This window comes from Rhinopithecus bieti, unplaced genomic scaffold, assembly GCF_001698545.2.
Source record: "Rhinopithecus bieti isolate Rb0 unplaced genomic scaffold, ASM169854v2 scaffold_11273, whole genome shotgun sequence".
Taxonomy (NCBI): Eukaryota; Metazoa; Chordata; class Mammalia; order Primates; family Cercopithecidae; genus Rhinopithecus; species Rhinopithecus bieti.
In genome coordinates, this window is record NW_016806694.1 from 1,034,446 (window position 1) to 1,053,616 (window position 19,171).

Here is a 19,171-nt window from a genome sequence, read left to right on the forward strand (position 1 = left end):
GTTGCCCAGGCTGGAGTACAGTGGCATGATCTTGGCTCATTGCAGCCTCCACCTCCTGGGTTCAAGTGATTCTCCTGTCTCCTCCCGAGTAGCTGGGACTACAGGTGTGCACCGCCATGCCTGGCTAATTTTTTGTATTTTTAGTAGAGATGGAGTTTCGCCATGTTGGCCAGACTGATCTCGAACTCCTCCTGACTTCAGGTGATCTGTCCGCCTCAGCCTCTCAAAGTGCTGGGATTACAGGTGTGAGCCACTGTGCCCGGCCATCTCCTAACTTTTGACATGGGGATAAGTCCTTTTGAAAAGATGCTAATTGTTGTAAAGAGAGATTATTGATTCTGAAGCATCTTTCTGGAGTTGAGGCCGTCATGTGAGTTGGCCAGCCACCGTGTTTTAGTTGCTAGCAACTGTGTGGTATAATGACATGGTCACTGGATTTTTTATTGGCCTGGGTTTAGAACATACCATAATATAATAGCAAGAATTTATTTGTGTTCTACTTTATAATTTTTAACTAGGGATTCTTTATTCGTTAGAAGGATAAAGTGGCATTTCAGTATGGAAGGCAGAATTACATTTGCCTAAGTAGATAAACTGTAGAATCAGATAGCCTGACTTTAAATCCTGACTCTGCCACTCTTGCTGAGTGACTTGGGTCACATTACTTCACTATGGATGATAAACAGTACCTGTTTTATCATCTATGAAATGAGGGTGATCATGTACCTACTACATAGGATTGCTGTAAAGATCAAGTGAGTTAATATCATGACAGTGTCTAAGACATAATGCGGGAGCCGCAATGAGCTTTTTAGTTGATTAGTTTCTTTTCTGTAGTAGTCATGAATTGGAAGGGACAGCAGAAACGGGGAGTCGTTGAAAAGGATAAGTTTAGAGAGACGGAAAGAACCAAGGGAGTGACAAAAAGTGATGATGAAGTAGGGAGCTGATAGCCAACCTCAGCTATCAGTCAGGACCCACAGATCTCTGTCTTTATTGAGGTCTCTGCGGTGCAGAGATCAGTGTGCATTTAAGGGAGTCTGACTTACATCTATTAACAGGTCCAAAGGTAAAGCTGTTGTCTGAGCAAGCCCTGCGCCTCCTCCAGTCTAATGGAGCAGCACAGTGACATACCAGGAGTCCTTCTCAGTGACTTACTTAAAGCTAAAAGTCTGGACTCTTGCCCTTGAACGAAGAGATTGCATCTCTGCTTGCAGCGTGGCCTGTGGCTTAAGCTATGGAGATAATTTTGAGGGGTTTTAAAAATACAAGGTCATCTAGAGTACTTGTCTTTTAGTTTTTCCTTTTAGTTGCCCTTCAATATTTTTGTCATGTTGTTGGCCAGCTTTATGTTTAGTGAGTTCCAGGAATACTGTTATAATGCTGACTGTCTTCTATTTCCCTGTCCCTATAGATTAAGCAAGATGAGAATCTAATTATTATGATGCTCACCTGGGATTTGATTCAAAATCGTTTAAACAGTTTATTCTACCTAGAATGTCCTCTCTCTTCTCTGCCTTTATATCCTACACATCCTTAGTAACCCCTGTGGCCCACTTCTTTCTTAGGTCTCTCCTGACATATATCTGTGACACATTTATCCCTAACAGCTATGATTCTTACACTTTTTCAGTAATTTAAATATTATCATTCTGTTGCTTGTTCAGTACTTTATCTAAATCTTGACTCCATAATGAGGTTTTTAACTTCCAAGGGGTTGGGAGTTATCTGCTGCCTTGGTACTCCCTGGCCATTGGATGGAGTACATTTTAAGCACATTGCACCTGAGTGATTGTTGTAAAACACAGATGCAATCTTTCCACCGGCCTCTAAGAATTCTTCTGTAGCTTCCGTTGGTTACTAAAAAAAGTTATCTGTCCAGTGCACACGACTGTGACCCATTCCAGCCTGGTCCTTGCCTCCTTGTCTAACTCCCTCTCCTTTAGGTATCCAGGATTTGTCCATGCTAACAGACAGGCTTCTCTAATAGGTTAATTCCTTGGTGGGGGTGGGTGGCATACCTTTGCATATTGCTTTCTCTCTGCTTAGAATGCAAGCCTGTCCGTAGCCGTTTCTGCCACTCCTCCTAATCTGGTGAGTTCGATCTGTCTTTCACAATGAATTGCAGTCAGTAAATATTTATCACTGACATACTGACTCTGGCAAAAATTGATGAGAGACCCAACTAAGGCAGTGATAGTGAAGGTACAGATTGGACATCTGGTTAGGACATAGGGTTGACAAACTTTGTCACTCTTTAGGTGTAGAGGAAATACCCAATGAAGAGGTTGAAAATGTGTTGAGTTTTACAATTGACTGGAGCTTTCTAGGGGCCACAATAAAGGCAATTGGTGAGTATAGTTGTTTTAAAAATACCCAGTATCTGTTACGCATTTACCATGTGCAGGGATATGGCAGGCACTTCACATTAATTGTTTCATTTGTTCGTTAAAACAGTTTTGTAAGGTAAGTAGTATTATTAACCCTATTCACAGATGTCAGAACTGGGTCTTAGTGAAAGTCTTTTAGAAACAAAATCTTGATACCCTCCATATATACCTAAAGTGTGAAAGTAATTGGGCCTGGGGTCATAGAGCTGTATAGATTTTTTATAATTGGAAAATATATACTCTTATTATATATTTATGATGATTATTAACTTGCATTTGAAGGCTGTGAACAGGGCATACACTTAAATTGCTGTGGCCTAACAATTCCTGTTGTTACACCTGCTCAACTCACAGGTTATTTTCCTGGCTTTATATATACAAGTTTGCCATCCCTATAAAAATACTTTAAATTTAGAATTCTCTTTTAAAAATGTAAATGGGATTTTGCCTTAGAACAGCAAGCCGTTGACATTTTGTGCAGAATGTAGTATACATAATGCAAAGTTTTAGACAGAAAATTTGGCAGGCATGTGTGGAACAGCTGCAGACAGGGACAGCCTATAATTGTGGGTGCAACCCGGGTGTGTGTAGGGAGTGGGGTGAAGCGGCGAGAAGGCTGGGGGGCAGCGGCTGGGGATCAGAGGAGAAGTAGTGTGACTTGGTGACCAAGGAGAAGAAAAAGGTGCTTCCGCAGTTTTGAAAATAAGGAGTTTGCCAAAAATTGTAAAGTCTAAATGCAGACCTTGTTTGGAATAAAGATGAGTTTTGTTTTAGCTCTGTATCCTTTGGCAACCCTTTTTTTTTCCCCCCTCTTTTTTTTTTTTTTCTGCATGAAAAAGAGGGAAAGGGGTCCATCCAGTCATGCATATGAAAGTTTTTATTACCAGAGTAGTAAATATATGAATCTTATGCCTTCATGTGGTCCTTTGTAACTGTGAATTACATGATTTTGGAAAGCTGTGTTTTTTGAATCTTGTTTCTGTAAGGATAAATTAATCAAAGTTAACCTCTCAAAAAGTCCTGGCTCTGTAGGGGGGGAGAAAACAACAACTGATTTTCAAAAATCTATTAGTGGGGAAGACGTTATTATACAAACAGTCATGAGCATTTCTGGGAACTGGCTTCCAGTATCCCAGACAGTGTGACCTGAATTTGAAAAAAATTGAGACCAGTAGTCTTGAGCCAAAATCATACAAGCAAAGAGAAAGCAAGCCGTGCCCAAGATTGTAGGGTGACCGTGTGTTTGAGCCAGGACATGATGAAGTAATTACACGCAGGACCCCAGGACCCCATAGGAGCTCTGGGCCGGAGACCACAGAGCACTGCAGGCTCCTGCTCAGAGCGGACCAGAGAAAGGCCCACACAGACTGAGTCTGGTCCTGCCGGTGGCCACAGCAAGTAAGAAACAAAGTGGGTTGTTAATGTCACTAGAATCTTAACCTCGTTTACAGGAAAACTTGACTTGGAGTTAACTGTGTCCCCCGCTGTCAGGAACCTGCCTCTAGCCCATTCCTGTCGGTGTTGCCTTATTAACTGCCCACCTGCTGTTTTGTAAAAGGAGACTAGAGTTTACCCTTCTTATTTTAGAATGTTTTGAATTCTCTTTTTTAATGCAATAAATTTACCTTTTTTTTTTTTTATACCTACAATAAGATTGACTCCTTTTGGTGTACAGTTACAGTTATGTGACTTTTGACAGTGCATTCAGTCATGTAACCACTGCCCACAGCAGAAACGTAGATCGGTTCTGTCACCTCTCCCCTGCCCCAGATGTTCTTGTGTTGCTTGTGTACAGTCAGTCATGGTCTCTACCCCCAGCCTCTGGCAACCAGTGATCTGGTTTCTGTTACTGTGTGATTCTGCCTTTTCCAGAATGTCATATAAATGGAATAGTATAGTATATAGCCTTTAGTCTGGCTTTGTTCATTTACCATAATTAATTTAAAAAGAAATGTCTTAAAACGTAGAAACCGTGATCATTTTAATTCGTAATGGAGAAATTTTTTATTGCTTTTAGTATATTGAGAACTTGTGGATCACACTGTATTTGAAATTATTAATGCTGGATGTTAAAAGGTCACTAAAAGTATGTACTTTTTAAAAAATTTATTTCACTGTACTTTATTAGTATTATACCTTATATACTGAGTCTGGGACGTAGAAGTTAATTTCTACTGCAAAATAGGGGGTTTTGTTTGTTTGTTTGTTTTTGAGATGGAGTTTTGCTCTTGTTGCCCAGGCTGGAGTGCAATGGCATGATCTCAGCTTACCGCAACCACTGCCTCCCAGGTTCAAGCAATTCTCCTGCCTCAACCTCCCAAGTACCTGGGATTACAGACATGCCCCACCACGCCCAGATAAGTTTGTATTTTTAGTAGAGATGGGGTTTCTCTGTGTTGGTCAGGCTGGTCTGAAACTCCTGACCTCAGGTGATCCACCCGCCTCGGCCTACCAAAGTGCTAGGATTACAGGTGTGAGCCACCGCGCCCGGCCAAAAATTTATATTTTTAAAGTGAAAGCTAACTTCAAATTTTGGAAATTTTTATTGGGAGCAGGATAGTATTATAATAGTCTTTAGTTATTACACCATTAAACATCAAGGTTTTTTACATTGTTTCTGTGCCTCCTCCCTCAAAAAAAACCTCCTACAATAAAACTGAAAAATTGCGCAAAGATGTGTTAGTGGAAGACCACTGCTTAATTTACACCAATGAAGAGTATAAAGCAGAGAAGTGCTCCTTGGGGCAAAAGGCAATTGGCAAAAAGCTGAAGAACATTTTCATAATGAGTTAGAAATACAGATCATCAGGAATATCCAGGAAGCGTTAGTGAATGCCAGGCAGGCCTAAGAGACAGGAAACATTTAGCATGTTGGTAAACCATTTTAGCACATCAGCAAAAGCATATAAACAGCTTTAGGACTGGAAATTATTGCCATGGGGAAAGGCAACAATTAGAGGAACAATTCCAATTAAAAATGTAAAGATTGGTTGTTTAGATTAATTCTTGAGTTGCTCCCCATGCCTGTGTAGCAGAATCTAACAGATAATCATGTTAAACAGGAGATTACATTTAAAAAATAAACTTAGAAATTCATAAAAAGGAAAATGTTAAAGAATGTAAAATTACACTGGTAGAATTTTTTTTTTTTTTGAAAATAGAGTTTCACTCTTGGTGCCCAAGCTGGCATGCACTGGCATGATCTCTGCTCACTGCAACCTCCACCTCCTGGGTTCAAGCAATTCTCCTGCCTCAGCCTCCCAAGTAGCTGGGATTACAGGCATGCACCACCACGCCTGGCTAATTTTTTGTATTTTTAGTAGAAACGGAGTTTCACCATGTTGACTAGGCTGGTGTCGAACTCCTGACCTCAATTAATCTGCCCACCTCAGCCTCCCAAAGTGCTGGGATTACAGGCATGAGCCAGTTGCGCCTGGCAGACATTTTTTAAAATAGAAAAAAATAGTCCATTCATGATGCGTGAATTAAAGAAAATATTGGTAACGTGTATAGTAACAGATTAGTAACTGAGAACCCAAAGGCTGCCCCAGGTTGCTTCGAATCCTGGTTCTGCCACTTTCCAGCTGTGTGACCTTGGGCATACTACTTACCCTTTGTTTCAGTTTCTTCATCAGGAAAATGGGTTTTAATAGGATTATTGTGTGGATTTAGTTAATAAGGAAAGTGCTTAGAACAGGCCTCCAAAATAGTAAGTGTTGTATGTGTTAGCTATTATTAATACATCCCAAATTTCCACTAAAGAAAATCTTACCTAATTTGTATATGGGATTGTCAGAAAACAAATGGAAAAATCATAGTATAAACAGCCTATATGGCTGTAAAGGATTACACAAAACACATGATCTTTCTGAAGTAGTTTTTTTAAAAGAAAAAAAAATAGAACTAACTTCTCCTCCCTTGATTTTCACTTTTTAGAGTGGTGAAACCAGAACAATATCTCACTTTCATTATACTACCTGGCCAGATTTTGGAGTCCCTGAATCACCAGCTTCATTTCTCAATTTCTTGTTTAAAGTGAGAGAATCTGGCTCCTTGAACCCTGACCATGGGCCTGCGGTGATCCACTGTAGTGCAGGCATTGGACGCTCTGGCACCTTCTCTCTGGTAGACACTTGTCTTGTTTTGGTAAGTGCTGCTTGTGATCTCATTTTAATCTCATTGATTTTTTTTTTTTTTTTTAATTGCTTCCACTGGCAAGGAATAAGCACTGATGTTGTATCATAGAACTGAGGTTTTCAACTTTTAACTTCTACTTTTGGAAAACCTAAAATCTCATTTCCACCTTTGCAACTGCGTCTTATTCATGACTAGTAGAAATGTATCCAAGATGATTTTAGAGATTCCTAAGAAGATGTTTTTCTTCCTGGTAGCTTTATATTACAGAAATAGTAGGTCTCTTCCCCTCATTTTTTCAAATATAAATTCATATGTAACACTGACTTCCTCAGACAAATACTTTATCTCATGTTTTTAAATTTAAAAACTAGGGATAATGATAGACATATTTCACAGGGTTGCTGTGAGAATTCAATGAATTAATACATTAAGGGACACGTAGAAGAGTCCCTGGTGTTTTCTGAGCATTCCATAAATGTCAGTATTACTGTTACTCGCCTGAGGTTCCTGTCTCTGCCCCCAAGGGCTAATTCTTTCTGCACCAGTTAATCCCAGTCCCAGCCTGTATACAGCCTAAATCTTTTTTTCTCTTTTTAGGACCTTTATTTTTTCCTTACTGGTCTCTTTCCCACCATCTTTAGATGGGTGCTGTGTATCCAGACATTGTGTCTGTAGTGCAGACATGAAGGAGGCGGAAGGGCAGTGAGCAGAAAGGTTGACTCCTGCCATGACTTAAAAAAAAAAAAAAAAGTCCTTATACTAGCCAGAACTGATTATAAATCCTTCCTTTAACCAATGACTGGCCAGAAGGAATGAGATTACTATGATTGGTTTGGAATCAGTTGTGAATCAGCTAAAGAATCAAAGTCCTCCATCTACTTGAGTGGTTGAGATGTGGGGAGGGATGAGTAGGCTGGGATAGTTGTTGTGTATGTAACAGTTATAGCTGCAGGGTTAAATTATCGTTGTTCTTTCAGAGGAGAAAATGCAGAGCAAAAATCTTAACAATGGGCCGGGCGCGGTGGCTCAAGCCTGTAGTCCCAGCACTTTGGGAGGCCGAGATGGGCAGATCACGAGGTCAGGAGATCGAGACCATCCTGGCTAACACGGTGAAACCCCGTCTCTACTAAAAAAATACAAAAAACTAGCCGGGTGAGGTGGCGGCACCTGTAGTCCCAGGTACTCGGGAGGCTGAGGCAGGAGAATGGCGTAAACCCAGGAGGCGGAGCTTGCAGTGAGCTGAGATCCGGCCACTGCACTCCAGACTAAGCGACAGAGCGAGACTCCGTCTCAAAAAAAAAAAAAAAAAAATCTTAGCAATGATCTTGCATTGATTCTGTTTCCTGGGTTCCAATAACAAAAGATTTGTCTGATTTTTGCCTTTCTTGCAGATGGAAAAAGGAGATGATATTAACATTAAACAAGTGTTACTCAACATGAGAAAATACAGAATGGGTCTTATTCAGACCCCAGATCAACTGAGATTCTCATACATGGCTATAATAGAAGGAGCAAAATGTATAAAGGGAGATTCTAGTATACAGGTAAACTTTATACACGTTTAAAATCATATCTATTTGTTAAATACACATAGCATCAAATAACTGCACTCCACTTGAGCCCTTGTCGTCTTTGTTTCAAAAAGTATGTTTGAATTTTTGTGGTTAATCCAGTTGGCTGTCTTAAAATTGTAAAATTTTAGCTAGCTTCCTCATATATACTCAGCCTCAGGTTAAATCCTGTCTGTTACTTAAAAGCCCTTGTAGAAACAAGATTTCATTAAAGAAACGGAATTTTTCATTTTGGGGGTGGTTAAGCTTTTAATTATTAAAGTAACTGGAAACTTCAGATACTTTTGCCCTCATTACACAATAATACTTGGTTTATGTAATATTTGGTTTTATAACAAGCAACTTGAATATTTATGGCAGATATAATGAAATTCCAGCAAAATGTTACATTCTTCTGGTTGATGGCTTTATTCTCATGAAGGTGTTTTTACTGCATATTTGTAGAACCTAAATTCTTTTTTTTTAATGGCCAAATAGTATTACTATATATGTGTGTGTGTATATATGTGTGTATATGTATATAAAACATATATACGTGTATAACGTATATACGTATATATGTATATATAATGTATGCATATATGTGTGTATCTATAACGTGTACGTATATATGTTGTAGATACACGTATATGTATATACGTGTGTGTGTATATATACATTCCACATTTTCTTTCTCCCTCCATTCGCTGATGGACATTTAGGTTGATTCCATGTCTTGCCTATTGTGAATAGTGCTACAGTAAGCACAGGAGCACCACTATGCCTTTGAAATCCTAATTTCATTTCCTTTGGATAAATACCCAGTAGTGGGACTGCTGGATCATATGATAGTTCTATTTTTAATCTTTTAAGGAACCTCTATACTGTTTTCCAAAATGGCTGTACTAATTTACATTCCACCAGCCATGTACAGGAGTTCCCCTTTCTCCACATTCATGCCAGCATTTATCTTTTGTCTTTTTGATAATAGTCATTCTAATTGGGGTATGGTAATATCTCAGTGTGGTATTGGTTTGCATTATTCTGATGATTAGTGATATTGACCATTTTCTCATATAGCTATTGGCTCTTTGTATGTCTTTTAAGACATGGCTATTCAGGTCTTTTACCTGTTTTTAATTGGATTATCTGTGTTTTCTGCTCTGCTATTGAATTTTGTTTGAGTTTCTTACATATTTTGGATATTCATCCCTGTCGAATGTATAGTTTGCAGATATTTTCTTCCATTCTGTAGATTGTCTCTTCAGTCTGTTGATTGCTTCCTTTGCTGTACAGAAACTTTTTAGTTTGATGTAATCCCATTTGTCTGTTTCTGCTTTTGAGGTCTTATACAAAAGACCCTTCCCTTGCCCAGACCAATGTCCTGAAATGTTTCCCCTATCTTTTCTTTTAGTGTTTATATTTGGGGTCTCATATTAAGTCTTTAGCCCATTTTGAGTTGATTTTTTAATATGGTGAGAGAGAGGGGTCTAGTTTCACTCCTGGACATCTGGATATCCAGTGTTCCCAACGCCATTTATGAAAGAGACTGTCCTTCACCAGTGTGTATTCTTGGCGTCTTTGTCAAAAATAAATTGGCTGTAAATACGTGGATTTATTTCCATGCTCTCTCTCTGTTTTATTGGTCTTTACAGCCATTTTTATGGTAGTAGCATGCTATTTTGGTTACTGTAGCTTTGTAGTATATTTTGAGATCAGAGAGTGTGATGCCCCAGCTTTCTTTTGCTAAAATTGCTTTGGCTTTTGGCGTCTTTTATGATTCCATACAAATTTTAGATTATTCTGTTTCTAAGAAGAATGTCATTGGTGTTTTCACTGGATTGCACTGAATCTGTAGATCACTTTGTAGCATGGACATTTTAACAGTATTAATTTTAATCCATGAACATAGGCTGTCTTTCCATTTATGTCCTCTTCAACTTTTTCCTTTAATGTTTTATAATTTTCATTATAGAGATCTTTCACCTCCTTGGTTAAATTTATTCCCAGGTAATTTTTTTGAAAATGGAATTGCTTTCTTGATTTCTTTTTTTCAGGTAGTTTGCTAGTGATGTATAAAATTCTACTGATTTTTATTTGTTGATTTTGTATCCTGCAACTTTACTGAATTTGTTTATTATAACAGTTTTTTGGTAGAGGCTATAGAGTTTTCTATATATAAGATTATGTCTTCTGCAAACAGAGACAATTTGACTTCCTCCTTTCCAATTTGAATGCCCTTTCTCTTTCTCTTGGTTAATTGCTCTGGCTAGGGCTTACAGAATTATGCTGAATAAAAGTGTTGGAAGTGGGCATCCCAGCCCAGTGCAGTGACTCACACCTGGAATCCCAGCACTTTGGGAGGCTGAGATGGGCAGATCACGAGGTCAAGAGATTGAGACCACCCTGGCCAACATGGTGAAACTCCGTCTCTACTAAAAATACAAAAATTAGCTGGGTGTGGTGACACGTGCCTGTAGTCCCAGCTACTCGGGAGGCTGAAGCAGGAGAACTGCTTGAACCCGAGAGGCAGAGGTTGCAGATCATGCCACTGCACTCCAGCCTGGTGACAGAGCAAAACTCCATCTCAAAAAAAAAAAGAAAGAAATTGGGCATCTCTGTCTTGTTCCAGATCTTAAGAGGAAAAGCTTTCAACTTTTTCATGTTCGGTATGATATTTACTATGGGCTTGTCATACGTGGCTTTGTGTTGAGGCACAGTTTCCTCCATACCTAATTTGTTGAGAGTTTTTATCATGAAGGTATGTTGATTTTTCTTTTTTGAGGCAGAGTCTTGCTCCGTTGCCCAGGCTGGAGTGCAGTGGTGCAGTCTTGTTCCACTGCGCCTTCGCCTTCTGGGTTCCAGCGATTCTCGTGCCTCAGCCACCCAAGTGGCTGGAATTACACGCCTGTACCACCACATCCAGCTGTTTTTTGTATTTTTAGTAGAGATAGGGTTTCACCATGTTGGCCAGACCGGTCCCAAATGCCTGACCTCAAGTGATTCACCTGCCTCAGCCTCCCAAAGTGCTGGGATTACAGGTATGAACCATTGCGCCCAGCTGGTATGCTGAATTTTATCAAATGGTTTTTCTGTATCTATTGAAATGATCATATGGTTCTTGTCCTTGATTCTGTTGATTTGATAGATCATGTTTATTGATTTGCATATATTGAACCATCTTTTCATCCCTTGGATGAATCCCACTTGGTCATGGTAAATGATGTTTTTAATATACTGTTGAATTCAGTTTCCTATTATTTAATTCACGATTTTTGCATCCATGTTCATCAAGGATATTGGCCTGTAGTTTTCTTTTTTGTTGTATCCTTGTCTGGTTTTGGTATCAGGGTAATGCTGGCCTTGTAGAATGATTTTGTAAGATTTCTCTCTTCAATTTTTTGAATAGTGTGAAAAGAATTAGTATTATTTAAATGTTTGGTAGAATTCAGCCATGAAGCCATCAAGTCCTGGGCTTTTCTTTGATGGGAGACTTTTTGTGACTGATTCAATCTCACTCTTTATTGGTCAGTTCAGGTTTTCTATGTCTTCATGGTTCAGTTTTGATAGCTTGTGTATGTCTAGGAATTTAGCCATTTCCTCTAGGCTTTCCAATTTGTTGGCATACAGTTGTTTATAATAGTCTCTTACAACACTTTGTTTATGGTATTAGTTATAATGTCTCCTTTTTCATCTCTGATTTGAGTCTTTTTTTTTTTAAGTCTACTATAGGTTTGCTGATTTCATTTACATTTTCTAAAAAATAATCTTTGGTTTTGTTGATCTTTTGTATCTTTTTTAGTCACTTTATTTCCATTCTTCTGGTCTTTATTATTTTCTTTGTTCTGCTAATTTTGGGTTTAGTTTATTATTTTCTAGTTCCTTTACATCAGGTTGTTTGAGATCTCTCTACCCTTTTTTTTTTTTTTTTTTGAGGCAGAGTTTCTCTCTGATCCCCAGACTGGAGTGCAGTGGCACGATCTTGATTCACTGCAACCTCTGCCTCCTGGGTTCAAGTGATTTTTATGCCTCAGCCTCCCGAATACCTGGGATTACAGGCGCCCACCACCACACCCGGCTAATTTGTGGTAGAGACGGGGTTTCACTGTGTTGGCCTCACCTCCTCACCTCAGGTGATCCTCCCACCTCCGCTTCTGAAAGTTCTTGGGTGTGAGCCACCCGCCTGGCCTGATTGTGATTTTTTTCTTTTTTTAATTTGTTGAGACTTGTTTTGTGGCCTAATACATGGTCCATCATGGAGAATGTTCCGTGTGCTGATGAGAAAAATGTGTATTCTGTGGCTGTTGGAGGGAATGTTCTGTAAATGTGTGTTAGGTCCATTTGGCCTAGAGTGCAGTTTAAATCCTATGTTTCTTTGTTGATTTTCTGTGTGGATGATCTGTCCATTGCTGAAAGTGGGATGTAGCATTCCCTGCTATTATTGTATTGCAGTCTATGTCTCCCTTTAGGTCTAATAATACTTGCTTTATATTGTGTGCACCAGTGTTGGGTGCATAGATATCTAAAATCATTACATCCTCCTGCTGAATTGACCCCTTTGACCTTTGTTTCTTTTACAGTTTTGACCTAAAGTCTACTTTATCAAAATATAGCTACTCCTGTTCTCTTTTTGGTTTTAATTTGCATGTAATATCATTTCTCATGCCTTCACTTTCAGTCTTAGTGTGTCCTTACTAAGGTGAAGTGAGTGTCTTGTAGGCAACATAGAGTTGGATTTTGTTTTTTGTTTTTTCATCCATTCAGCCGCTGTATCTTTTCACTGAAGTATTTAATCTGTTTATATTCAAGGGTATCATTGATAGATAAGGACTTACACCTGCCATTTTGTTAATTATTTTCTGTTTGCTTTGCATATTCTTTATCCCTTTCTTTCTCTCTTATTGTTTACCTTTGTGGTTTGGTGATTTTCTATAGTGAGAAGCTTTGATTTCTCTTATTTGTGTGTCTGCTGTAGTTACTTTTTTTCTTCGTGGTTACTATGAGGCTTACACTAAACATCTTATAGTTGCAATAGAGTGTTTTAAGCTGATAACAACTTAATGTTTGTCTCATAAAATATTTTTGACTTTTGCCCTCCCCCAAACTTATACTTCTGTTGCTTAATTTACATCTTTTTATATTGTGTGATCCTTAACAACTTGTAGCTGTAGTTACCATTAACCATTTTTTACTTTTAACCTTCATAATGAGGATTTGAAAGATTATATTCCACAGTTATAGCAATGGAGTTTTCTGAATTTGGTAATTAATTTACCTCTGTCGGTGAGATTAGATTATCATATGTTTTCATGATAGTAATGATACTTTTGCTTCCAGTCGAAGCAACTCCCTTAAGCATTTCTTGTAAGGCCAGTCTATTGGTAATAAATTCTTGCAGCTTTTGCTTGTCTGGGAAAGACTCCATTTTTCTTTCATTTCTGAAAGATAACTTTGCTAGTAGTTGTTATCTTTCAGCACTTTGAATATATTATCCCATTCTCTACAAGCCGTTCTTTCTTGGCATGAACAGGTTTTCTGAGAAATCTGTTGATAGGAACCTGCCGGATTCCCTTACATGTGACTTGATCCTTTTCTCTTGCTGCTTTTAGAATTCTCTATGTCTGACTTTTGATGGCTTTATTATAATGTACCTTGGAGAGAGGACCTCTTTGCATTGAATGGATTTAGCATGCTGTGAGTTTCGTGGATCTGGATACCAATATTAAAATTATGTAACTATGACTAATAGTTGAGTGTGGTCCTAGTATGGTTTGCCCTCAAATAGGTAAAAGTCCATGAGATTTTATTAAGATTATTATATTCAACTATATATTGATGTACATAAATATTAAATGCTTTATTATAAAATTTTGAAATTAAAATAAGCGTAATTACAAGCTACAGTATGGCAAAATGCCTTTTCTTTTCACTCATCTTTTAGCATCATTGGGTTTTCTTAACTTGAATATATGATTTTAATTCATAAATTTCTTTTATTTAAGGAAAATAAATTTTTAGTGTTTGTTTTTTATTTATCTTTCCTACCTAGAAACGATGGAAAGAACTTTCTAAGGAAGACTTATCTCCTGCCTTTGATCATTCACCAAACAAAATAATGACTGAAAAATACAATGGGAACAGAATAGGTCTAGAAGAAGAAAAACTGACAGGTGACCGATGTACAGGACTTTCCTCTAAAATGCAAGATACAATGGAGGAGAACAGTGAGAGGTAAGCTTTCTATAACTACATGCTGAAAGATGAGGCTTTTGATTTTAAAATAAATTTTATGGGACCAGGTGCCCTGGGATTTCAGGTATGTAATTTTTTTTTTTTTTAAAAAAAATTTTTTGGGGCAGGGGCATGGGGTTTTAAGTGTTTAATTTTTTTTTTTTTTTTTTTTTGAGACGGAGTCTTTCTCTGTCGCCCAGGCTGGGGTGCAGTGGCCGGATCTCAGCTCACTGCAAGCTCCACCTCCCAGGTTTACGCCATTCTCCTGCCTCAGCCTCCCGAGTAGCTGGGACTACAGGCGCCCGCCACCTCGCCCGGCTAGTTTTTTGCATTTTTTAGTAGAGACGGGGTTTCACCGTGTTAGCCAGGATGGTCTCGATCTCCTGACCTCGTGATCCGCCCGTCTCGGCCTCCCAAAGTGCTGGGATTACAGGCTTGAGCCACCGCGCCCAGCCCAGATATGTAATTTTTATATTAGGAAAACACAATCACGCCTGTAATCCCAACACTTTGGGAGGCTGAGGCGGGAAGATCACTTGAGTCTAGGAGTTTGAGACCACCTGGGCAGCATAGTGAGACCTTATCTCTACAGAAAATAAACAAAATTATCCAGGTGTGGTGATGCGAGCCTGTGGTCCCAGCCACTCTGGAGACTGAAGTGGGAGGATTGATTGAGCTGGGGAGGTCGAGGCTGCAGTGAGCTGAGATACTACCACTGCACTCCCACCTGGGTGACAAAGCAAGACCCTGTCTCATAAATAATAATAAATAATTATGTGGATATGATTGATATATGATATGAAATAATATAGGCCCTTTTTTTATTGAATTAATATAACCTTTTTTTTTTTCCTCTGTCACCCAGGCTGGAGTGCAGTGGCACAACCTTAGCTCACTGCTCCACCTCCTGGGTTCAAGCGATTCTCCTGCCTCAGCCTCCCATGTAGCTGGGATTACAGGCACCCACCACCACACCCAGCTAATTTTTGTATTTTTAGTAGAGAGAGGGTTTTGCCATGTTAACAAGGCTGGTCTTGAACTCCTGACCTCAGGTGATCCACCCGCCTCAGCCTCCCAAGGTGCTGGGATTACAGGCGTGAGCCACTGTGCCCGGCCAAAGAGCCACTGTGCCCGGCCAAATACATACAACCTTTGTTTCTTACCTGAGGGTATTTGATGATAAAGATGTTCTCAAGGAGCTTTCAGCCCATACTAATAAATAGAAACCAATTCAAAAATCCTTTGAAACAATCATGATTGAGTGTAAAAGTTAATATAATTAGGTGCTAAAATATATGCTATGGTACAGAAAGTAAGTAATATGAATATCTGCCATTTGTACTATAGTTACAACATAACTGATAATATGCCTTTAATAAAACATTTAAACATGTAAGCTTAATTCCATTACTAGAGGAAGAAAAAGGCATTTTTTAAAAAATCCGTATGAATGTGGCATCTATTCAGAATTTTAAATTACAACTACATTTCTAAGACTGTCTGTCACAGATTAGGAAGCTGTTAACCTGGTATAAGTCACATAGCAAAGTGAATGAGCTTTTTCTTTGCTCTGTCCTGCATCTCTGAATACCTTTTCTTCTTCTCTTTTTGCCAAATGTACTTCTTGTTGTGGGGAATTTTATCTTGTGGTTATATTTGTTAGATTGGAATGAAAATAGTCAAGGTCTGCCATACATTATAGCTTCACTGCTCTATTTTCCTAATATAAAAATTAAACACCTGAAATTTTATCAGTGCTAATAACATATTCCAATACATAATACATGTATTATTATAGATTACAGTGGAAGAGTTTTCTATGATTTAGCAATGTTATTCCTAATTTTTGGCTTCAGTAGTTTTAGACTGCAAAAGAAAGAATGATGTTTTGTGGTTCCCTTTTTCATCTTAAATAGAATACCTTTAAATCAGGAAATAATAGTTCTAAATTACCTTAGCTTTTCAATAATAAAGCTTTTAGATTGCTAGTGTTATTGCTTTTTTCCCCCTTTTATCTAGTACTATCTGCAGAATTAAATGAAAAACAGGCTTGGTGACTGAAATGGCGTTCTTAGTATTTCAGAAGTGTTGAGTTTTAATCTACAAAGATTCAGACCAACCATGTTAATCCCAGTGAGTTAAATCACTCATCCAAGGTTGTGAATACAGAGGAGACTAGAAAAACCACTCAGGAGTTATAGAGTGATTGCAAAAGGCTGTTTTATGGGGTCTGTGTGTGTTTATGTGCCTGTACATGTTTTCACATGTGGTGGCGGTGTTTTCTTCTTTCCCTTTTTTCCTTTCCTGTCTGATAAATGAGACTGGTGCATGTTTGAAAGCAGAGAGAGAGTCCCAACAGAAAAGTAAGCGGAGAAGGCTGATTGCAAAAACAAGGTTACAGAAATAAAAAAGAAGAGGCCGGGCGTGGTGGCTCACGCCTGTAATCTCAGTGCTTTGGGAGGCCAAGGCAGGCAGATCACTTGAGGTCAGGAGTTCGAGACCAGCCAGGCCAACATGGTGAAACCCCATCTCTGCTGAAAATACAAAAATTAGCCAGGCATGTTGGCACACACCTGTTGTCCCAGCTACTTGGGAGGCTGAGGTGGAAGAATTGCTTTAACCCAGGAGGTTGCAGTGAGCCAAGATCATACCACTATACTCCAGACTGGGCAACAGAGCAAGACTCTATCTCAAAAAAAGAAAAAAAGAAATGTAAAAGAAGAGCATAGGATCAGGGGCGTGAAATAAAGGTTACTCTGAACAGTTTTAATTTTTAATCAGTCCCAGTATTTTTAATACCTATAGATAGCTTTGCATTAAAGATCCTAATAAGTCTTATCGAAAGAATTTCAACTTTTTTTTTTTTTCCTACAAGATGGAGTCTCGCTCTGTCACACAGGTTGTTGGAGTGCAGTGGCGCAATCTTGGCTCACTGCAACCTCCGCCTCCTGTATTCTAGCAGTTCTCCTGCCTTAGCCTCCCAAGTCACTGGGATTACAAGCCCCCGCCACCACACCCAGCTAATTTTTGTATTTTTAGTAGAGACAGGGTTTCACCGTGTTGGCCAGGTGAAACCTCCTGACCTTGTGATCCTCCCACCTCAGCCTCCCAAAGTGCTGGGATTACAGATGGGAGCCACCACCATGCCGGGCCAGAATTTCAACTTTCAAAAGAAACAGAACACAGTACTTTCTTGTATTCATTTTCATTGTTGAATATCCTCCAAAGCAGTGTTTTTCAAATTGAAGGTCAAATCACATAGTTGTGAAGTTTATTGGATTATAAACATTTTTTTTTTTTTTTTTAGACGGAGTCTCGCTCTGTCGCCCGGGCTGGAGTGCAGTGGCCGGATCTCAGCTCACTGCAAGCCCCGCCTTCCGGGTTTACGCCATTCTGCCTCAGCCTCCCGGGTAGCTGGGACTACAGGCGCCCGCCACCTCGCCCGGCTAGTTTTTTGTATTTTTTAGTAGAGACGGGGTTTCACCCTGTTAGCCAGGATGGTCTCGATCTCCTGACCTCGTGATCCGCCCGTCTCGGCCTCCCAAAGTGCTGGGTTACAGGCTTGAGCCACCGCGTCCGGCCAGATTATAAACATTTTTTTAAATTATCAGCATATCAAAAATAATAACATGAATTTAACAGATGCTGGCGAGGTTGTGGAGAAAAAGGAAAGCTTAAACGCTGTTGGTGGGAGTGTCAATTAGTTCAACTATTGTGGAAGACAGTGTGGTGATTCCTCAAAGACCTAAAAACAGAGATACCATTCAACCCAGCAATCCCATTACTGGTCTACACCCAAAAGAATATAAATCATTGTACTATAAAGACACATGCACGCGTATGTTGATTGCAGCACTGTTCACCATAGCAAAGTCCTGGAATCAATCTAAATGCCCATCAATGATAGACTGCATAAAGAAAATGTGGTACATATACAGCATGGAATGCTGTGCAGCCATAATAAAGAACGAGATCATGTCCTTTGTAGGGGCTTCGATGGAGCTGGAGGCCATTATCCTTAGCAAACTAATGCAGGAACAGAAAACCAAATACCACATGTTCTTACAAGTGAGAGCTAAATGATGAGAACACATGGACACATAGAGGGGAACAACACACACTGGAGCCTGTCGGAGGGTGGAGGGTGGGAGGAGGGGGACAATCAGGAAGAGTGACTAATGGGTACTAGGCTTAATGCCTGGGGGATAATAATCTGTACAACAAACCTCCACGACACAAGTTTCAAGCTTATGTAACAAGCCTGCATGTGTACATAACTGAACTTAAAAAAGAATTTTAACCTGTTTTTATACATGTGTGTGTGATGTATAGATTCTATATATTGGCATGCACACTGTGCACATATGTAAGTGTGTGTGAGGGTACTCTGTTGTGTGTGTGAGGGTATTTACATGCACACTGTGTACATATGTAAGTGTGTGTGAGGGTATTTACATGCACACTGTGTACATATGTGTGTGTGAGGGTACTCTGTTGTGTGTGTGAGGGTGCTCTGGTGTGTGTTTGAGGGTACTCTGTTGTGTGTGTGAGGGTGCTCTGTTGTGTGAGGGTGCTCTGTGTGTGAGGGTGCTCTGTTGTGTGTGTGTGAGGGTGCTCTGTTGTGTGTGAGGGTGCTCTGTTGTGTGTGTGTGAGGGTGCTCTGTTGTGTGTGTGAGGGTGCTCTGTGTGAGAGGGTGCTCTGTTGTGTGTGAGGGCGCTCTGTTGTGTGAGGGTGCTCTGTTGTGTGTGTGAGGGTGCTCTGTTGTATGTGTGAGGGCGCTCTGTTGTGTGTGTGAGGGCGCTCTGTTGTGTGTGTGTGAGGGCGCTCTGTTGTGTGTGTGAGGGCGCTCTGTTGTGTGTGTG

The 19,171-nt window shown here is 39.6% G+C and overlaps 1 protein-coding gene across 6 annotated transcripts in view; it reads left to right on the forward strand.

The window, feature by feature from the left end:
- The window catches only part of PTPN2 (protein tyrosine phosphatase non-receptor type 2), a 75,680-nt gene that overhangs the window by 38,344 nt on the left and 18,165 nt on the right, over positions 1-19,171 (forward strand). For all 6 annotated transcript variants that reach the window (XM_017877488.1, XM_017877484.1, XM_017877486.1 and 3 more), the window contains 3 exons: positions 6,327-6,536; positions 7,919-8,071; positions 14,127-14,308. In XM_017877488.1, coding sequence (XP_017732977.1) covers positions 6,327-6,536; positions 7,919-8,071; positions 14,127-14,308 — 545 coding nt within the window. The remainder of the gene's footprint in view (positions 1-6,326; positions 6,537-7,918; positions 8,072-14,126; positions 14,309-19,171) is intronic.